The sequence below is a fragment of the Acyrthosiphon pisum genome, chromosome A1, assembly GCF_005508785.2.
Source record: "Acyrthosiphon pisum isolate AL4f chromosome A1, pea_aphid_22Mar2018_4r6ur, whole genome shotgun sequence".
In the NCBI taxonomy this organism is placed as follows: domain Eukaryota; kingdom Metazoa; phylum Arthropoda; class Insecta; order Hemiptera; family Aphididae; genus Acyrthosiphon; species Acyrthosiphon pisum.
Genome location: NC_042494.1, coordinates 108,878,659 through 108,886,809, shown reverse-complemented (window position 1 = coordinate 108,886,809; position 8,151 = coordinate 108,878,659). Strand labels below are relative to the sequence as shown.

The window sequence follows — 8,151 nt, the reverse complement described above, 5'->3', positions numbered from 1 at the left end:
AGACAAGTGACAAATAGACTATAGACAATACAGTACAATGTAACCCGTTCTGTATTATATGCATTTACGTAATATACAACGATAACTGATAATCAAGGATGTGGACATATTTTATACTCTATTCCAAATAAGATCAGGAGTCGGCGGCCGAGTTGTGTGCATGGGCGTGGCTTTATTCCGTGGCAGTCCATCACCTTAAGTCTGACCGCCGCCCGACATAAACTGGTCGTCGCCGACTCCTGATCTTATTTGGAATAGAGTATAGCAGGCATAGGCGTGCGCAGCAAATGCTGCTTTTGGATTTGGTGGGCTGGTAGATATTTATTTGAAAGGTATATACATAGAATGAATAATTTTAAAAATATTAAGTTTATTATTAAATTAAAATATAAATGTTCAATGTTATTCAAATGAAAAATGATAATACTATTTTATCAATACACCAAGAAGATACCCCAAAAGGTACAAACTCAGGTTCTATACACAAATAACTCGATTGGTTAAAACAGTATTAAACATTTTTTTTCATTGTCTTAAAATGCTTGTGACAATTCCAGTGACTATAGTTGTAGCTGTGAATGTAGTTTTTCAAAACTCAGGATTATAAAACAAGAACTTTTAACTGATGAGTTATAACAGTTGATACCTAGTAATCGCAGACTTATATTGTAAATCTATATTTATTTATTTTTATTTTACGTGCCTAACTTTTAAGAGTTCCAATATTATGACCAATGTATAAATACTTATTATTAATTAGATACTGTATATGCTTATAAGTGTTATATTATGTGATGTTTAATATAATTATAAAAGTATAGAGTAATATATAATAATACATAAAAATATTATTACTTTTTATTAACAATTCACTATATTTCTTATAACCATAATAGGCTATAGGCATAGGAAACCTCAAAATAGAATTATAAAATATGAACGTACTTGTATATTATATTAGAATTAAAAATTAAAGAAGTATGCATATGAAAAAAAAAAAAAAAAACATTAATGATTAAGTAAGAATTTTTATTTTATTTGGAACTAAAAAAGGAACTCGTTCATTTTCCAAAGGAACGAATTCTTTTTTTTTTTAAGGAACAAGGAACGGAAGGATTCCTTTTTTTTTAAAAGAACGAGGAACGGAACGAATTCCTTTTTATAAGGAACTTGCCAAACACTGGGTGGGAGGGGGGGCAATATAAAGAAAATAAGTGGGCTGCTTATTGTTCTTTAGGGCCGGTTCAAAATGTATACATTTAAACATTTATATTTAGCATATATGCTGCACCCACCACAAAATCTTGCGCACGCCTATATTATAGTAGGTGATATAACGTAATAATTCAAGTATTTACTTAAATTGTTTTTTCTTATAATAATATAATGCAACACAATAAATTAAATTGAAAAAAAAATTGTTATAGTCAAAAATTAAAATACACGAGATCAATAGGTACAAAGATTCAAAGATCACACCAAGGCGTAGGTACACAAACAAATTACGGCTTGTGATCACGATTCGTTTACACCTAATGACCACTTTTTCACATTAGTCGCAGCTCACACTATTTTAATTATTATGACTTACTGACTTATCTATAATTAATTATTAAAAGATTATTATTTTTCCCCACCGGAAAAAAATAATGTGCCTAGTGCAGGAACGTAGCTAGACATTTGTCCATAACACAACATTTTTTGGGCCTTACACACCCTCTCCTTTTCACACAAAATCTATAAAAATAAATACAACATTTTAACAATATACCTAAAATCTATATTGGTTAATAAGTTTAAGAGGACGCTAAACTCACATGTGTTGTCTCCGTCTTTCGAATGTAAGACATAGCAAAAACTGTTTTGCGTGGGAAAGAACAAAGAATGCTACAGTTATAATTAGACATTAGTCATAACTATAATAAATGAAATTTTCACCACATTAAAAGGAGAACTTTGGCTATGAAATATCATTTTTATTTCTTCGATATCGGAACTAAAAGTTATTCAAATTTAAAAAACACAAAAATACTTGATTTTTAAACAAGAATTTTTTAAGTGATATAAAAAAAATAAAAACGATATTTCACGGATAATGTTCTTATAACTATATTTTATAGGTATCAATTTGCAGTCTAAACTATCATTACAGACTGAGTGGTTCTATAACTTATGTAAGAGATTGAGTTATGTCAAAATCTAAATTTCAACTTGAAATAAGAATTCCGGAATTTCTCATGAAGCGAATTAGTTATTTAGATGAGTGTAGAACAATTAAAGCTAAAATTGTTGTTTTGTTCTACCCAGTCTATGGATCAATTGGCTATATGAAAAAATAAAAACAAATTAAGTAGGTACTTTTAAGTCAAACTGTAAAAATCTAATTAAATCAATTGGAAGCTATATTGAAATTCTTAAACAAAATTAAATTCTATTAACATTTTATTCCATTTCATAAGCTACATTAATTTGTTTTTAATTATAAAATAATAACAAATTTAAATAACAATTTTAACAACAGTATAAAACAGTTGGTATGTAAATATAATATAATACAACTACAATTTGAAACTGTATAATATTTAGAAGCCTATTTGTATACCATTAACAATTAAACTTTTATTGTTTATTGTTCGCCATCTACTTGTGTCTCAATCAATGTACAAACTATAAATAAACTATTTAATGAAACCGTTACTGAAGAACAAAAATAAAGACATCACAAGAGAAACAAAAGTTATTAACATAATAAAAATAATATATGACTGCTAAATTAAGTCCCCATTAAATACAAAAAAAATCATATACAACAGATAGTAACTAAAATTAAAATCACAAATAAAATGCATTTTCACAAAACAAAATATAAAAATGTATCATCGCAAAAAATTTATCTCAAAATAAATTCAAAAACAAAAATTAAATTTATATCACTTAACAAATTATAAATGTATGACATAAAAATTGTTGTATATACTTAGATAAACAATAAGTCAATACCTAATCTAATTAGGAAAAGGGAAATTTATTGAAATTACTAGTTAATTTCTAGTTATCTTGGCTTTCTAAGTATTTTAAATTAATAAGATTTATTTAAATTAAATCTGAAACATACTAAAAATAATCTACATGTTAGTTTGTTTGAAATGCATTATTTACATAAAATAAAAATCCCATCAATATAATATCAAGATTTTTAAGAAGAAAAATTAGATACTTATCGATACATGTTAGTTACTAACAGACTCATATCAAGGCATAACTCTGATACAGCGATACAGGTCAGTACATTTTGCTAGCACATATAACTTCTAGAACCCTCAATTTTAAATCTATATGTATTGATGCACTCTAATATCTTCCTTAAAAGTCTTGAATCTTTATGGGTGATTTAAGGTGAAATTCATAAGGCTTAAGAAATACAATGACAGTAACATAATATGAATTTTTTAAATAATATTACAATATATAATATCCAATAACATATTATGATTTGACCTAATCTCTAACTTATAATATTTTGATTATACATATTATAATATAAGTTATATGATATTTTTAATTGAAAAATGAACAAATATTTTATTTTATTAAAAAAGAAATCTTTTAGCTAGTAAATTTCAATGTAGAATTTTATCTTTAAAGTGATTTTAGATTGTTATATTTAATCATATACTTCATAGAAACTAAATAATTTATTACATAAATTATAATACTATAAAAATATATTTATGTCATATATAGCTATAACGGTGTGTAGTTAAATTTTTGAAAAAATAGAAACAATCAATAACATTATATATTGTTAAACAATGTAATTTAGAAAGATTAAAGGTCCTCTAATTCATAGTATGTCTGCAAAGGGTACCTAGTGGGTGGCAAATAGGGACAGTTGCTCTTGGATTTTTTCTGGGTAAATTATCATTATTATATTAAAATAAATAATTTGTATATCATTTTTACATTCCCTACCAATAAGAAAGGAACATGAACAAAAACCCCACTTTACAACTAATCGGATAGTAGCTTACAAATTGAAAAATTAAAATATTCTGTCCCCTCTTGACAAATTTCTGCAAACACCTTTGTTATGTTGACCTTTTAATGAAAAAAAATAATGTATTCGAAATATTAGAACATAGACTCAATAAATCATTAAACAGTAAATCTGTTTAAAATATATATATATCACACATTTTAAGTTAATATTTTATTAAAAATAAGGTCATCTATAATTATCACCAATGTGTATTTTTTTATTTTGTTTTTGCATTAATACTATTTATAATATATTTTTTAATTTAACACTATTTACCTGCATAAGATAAAATAAAATTCTTTATTTTGAAAAATGAATTAAGTATTTGAAACATATAATACCTATTATTCTAATTTTGGATGACTTTGTTAAAATAATATTGGAATCTTGAATTTATTACTTAAAAAAACTTAAAAATTTCAGAAGTGAAAATAATATTAATTGATATTATCCATATTTTATGTTTAAAGAATAAATATACATAAAGTTTGAATACTAATTTCAGCTCAACTACCAGTGGCGGTTATAAGGGGGCGAAAGGTGGACCCCCCCCCCCTTGGGCTTTATTAATTTAGATTGAAGACATGGTTGAGATCAACAACTGGTGAAGACCGATTAAATGGGCTAGCACTGCTTCATATCCATAGTGACATTAATGTTAATATAGATAATATTATTACACGCTTTGCTAAGCAAAAAAACAGGCATATGCTTTTATTATAATTATATTTTATACCCAAGTCAATACATTTATATCTTTATTGTTTAAACATTAAATTAAAGTGTGCTAATAACTTAATATTATTAATATATAAATATTATTATACATTTATATTTTATACCTATAATACCTTGTGTATATTTTATATTATATGTATATACTTTATATTATATATAGTTATATATATAAATGCTACGGGGTGGGGGATGGTTGGTTTTATTTTCGCCCCCCCCCCCCTTGAACAGCATGTATAACCGCCACTGATAACTACACAGGTAAGTGATGATTGTACATTTGTACCGCGATATGTTTACACTAAGTAACATTTATTTCAACTTTTAAGTATATTATTTCATATTTGGTATTTAATTTCAAGACCTAACTAGTTTAAATGGAGGGAGCCATAATAATAATATACTAAAAAACTATGACTAGAAAATATCAGTTGTTTTTTCACAGAAAAAAACTAAAGGAAAATATTGAAAAGTTGTAATTTTACTTTTATATTTTATTTATGTATAGGTATATAACTATGCAATATTAAATATTTAAATGTTCAATATTGAACTCTGTGTGCTTTAAGATTGTCAAAAATATATACATTTCAAAAGTATATTATACACTATATTATTATCATGTGAATTTATTTTCTAGAAAAATAATTTTTATTTTTATTTTATAACTTAAATTTTAATACATAAATATATTTTGGTTTATGTTTCAGTTTTTATTATACTCATGTTTAAATTTCATTATTTAATTTAATCACAGAATATATTCTGTGATTTAATCTTATATTTTTAAATGATTTATAATACCTACACTTATTCTATAAGTTTGAAATTTCTATGAATAAAATTGTGCAGATAAAAAAATGTAATTATACTTCTAGTTATCATAGTCCATAATATTAATAAACTGGATTCAACTTCATCTTTATTTAAGATCTTAGAGTGAAAAAAATTTAAGAAAAGCTTGGGGTGGTATAGGTACATACAATGAATTTTTATCAACATCTTCAAGTTTTTCCATAAAATGAGGATCAGTTTCTGCGATACACGGATGTCCAATACTATGCCAAAACAAACACCTACAGTTTCGGCATAGCTGTATCATTTCAGCATATTCTTCTCGTAATCCATAACATCTAAAATTTAATTTTAGTACTTAAAATAAACCAAATCTTTTAAATAATATTAATAAAAATAAGAATATTTAAATATGATAAACATACTTTCTTAACTTGTGATATATTAGCTGCCAATCTTCACTGGTACTTGGTGAGGTATCAATTACAGACTGTATTTGACGTGGACTAAAGTGAAATTGACATAACTCACGCCAAATACGTAATTCGTCCACTAAACGTGCCATTACTCCCCATGCATGTGCTGAACGCTCCAGATCACGATGATCAGCTAATCGTAACAATACTTCACGGACACACTCCTCTGGAAGTTGATCAAATTGTGGTTCTTCATTATCACCAGGCTAAGTATACAATTAAACATTTATTATAACATAATTTTTATTTTTTAAAATTACCATAAAAATGAACCTTACTTGACGAATTTCTATTTGATCAGCTATTTCATGAATACGATTAATAGTAGTTAAGTGTTGTTCCCATAAAATTGTTGATCCCAGTGGTCTGCCCCAACATGCACATTCAACAACCTCACGAAGTTGTCCTAAAAGACGGTCTAACATATGCTTGTTTTGTTGACTTTGAGATACTAAAAAGCAGTTAAATTAATTAAGGTAGGTAATTAGGTGCCTATATAGAAACAATCATTTTTAATAAGCACTCACCTTGGTGAGCGACTTCTTCAATTATATTAAATAGAACCCTTTGAGCACAACCAGACAATGCATTTAGCCTATGAGACACTAGAAGATCAAGAAGTTTACAAATATAGTGAAAACGGCGAACATCGTGTACAGCAGAACGAAAGTCTAATCGTTTGAGTGCCTCACTTAAACCATTAAACCCTGCAATCTAAAATATTCAATAATTGTATACTTCAGTTTTATATAAACAGTCATAATACGTGAATAAAAGTTAAGATATTTTGAAGTATTTAAAAAAATTAAATGATTGAAATGTTTAGAAAGATTTAGGTTCTTAATTTATATTATAGTAGGTAAGCGTAATACACTAATACATATTAATTATTATCATAGTTACCTCTTTTGTACATTTTATTGTAATATGGCAATGAGGCTGGATAACACCATCATCTAAAAGACAATAATTGTATGTTATATAGATTGTAGGCAATAATAAGTACATAATACATAAATATTGATATTTCTACACAAATAGTTTTGAACTCGTATACTTCCAAGGCCACCGCAGGGGGGTAATAAAGCCGTGGCCTCCCTCCATCGCTTTATATGATACATTTTGTACTATTTACGTTATATATAAATTATCTATGGTAAAGATAAAATATCACCCATCCCGGAAGAAATTCCCTTATGCAAAACTGAACAAGTACATATACACAACTGTAATATATCTCAATACAAATTAAAGACAAATTAACATAATAGTATAATACATTTAAGTGACCCACACTCATTACGAAGTTTTATTTTTTTTGAAAATTTTCCGTTAATATAATTTCATTTCAAAATAACATTTCTGAAAAACACACACGTGTGTTTTTGGTTTTGGTAGAATTTCAAGTTGGGTACCCATAGGTTTGTTGCTTGCCCAGAGAGAGAACCACCCGTGGTCGACATTCGAAACGGCAACGGTAGGTACGCGTCAGAACCGACGCCGTAGTCCGCTCGGCTACTCCGTCCCCCAGTAAGTTATTACTTATTGGTATTTAAAGTTAATATTAGAGGAAAGTAGACAATATTTTCCGGGAACCCCTGTACGACTGTACTCCGCTCATCATAACTTTAAACACTTATAAGTTATAAGTATCATATTTTAGAATTCTTTTCGCGGGAGATTGATGATCCAATAGTCTAGTTTCATGTATATGAAAATAAATAACTATTAAACAAAAAAAGTCAATATACGTACATGGTACATATTTGTAATACCTAAGTATATTATATAATTTGCCTAGTAAATAAAACCCGAAAAAGTAGTCTCCGAAAAAAAACTCTCGAAAAATAACCCTATAATAAAAATTATGCGTATACCTACCTAACACATTTTCAAGATACTTCAATGACAGTCTATGTATGATTACAAAAAAATAGTCAATTTTTATTTCTGTCAAATTTGTTTTGAAATGTCAATAATGTATTAAACACATTGCTATAGGCGAAACTATAAAATGTCATTAAGAGGACGCCACACGGGCGAAAATACCGTACAAAAACATGCCAATTTTGTTCCAATAATACGGCTTACTGGATGGTTTTAGAG

At 27.1% G+C, this 8,151-nt stretch overlaps 1 protein-coding gene across 1 annotated transcript in view; it reads right to left on the bottom strand.

Moving 5' to 3' along the window:
- Nucleotides 1-5,646: 5,646 nt before the first annotated feature.
- LOC100160499 (F-box only protein 32) overlaps nucleotides 5,647-8,151 on the bottom strand; it is an 18,628-nt gene continuing 16,123 nt past the window's right edge. Inside the window, exons 4-8 of the mRNA XM_008189356.3 lie at nucleotides 6,949-7,001; nucleotides 6,573-6,759; nucleotides 6,324-6,496; nucleotides 5,995-6,251; nucleotides 5,647-5,907 (exon numbers count right to left, since the gene is read on the bottom strand). Coding sequence (XP_008187578.1) covers nucleotides 5,709-5,907; nucleotides 5,995-6,251; nucleotides 6,324-6,496; nucleotides 6,573-6,759; nucleotides 6,949-7,001 — 869 coding nt within the window. The 3' untranslated portion in view covers nucleotides 5,647-5,708. The remainder of the gene's footprint in view (nucleotides 5,908-5,994; nucleotides 6,252-6,323; nucleotides 6,497-6,572; nucleotides 6,760-6,948; nucleotides 7,002-8,151) is intronic.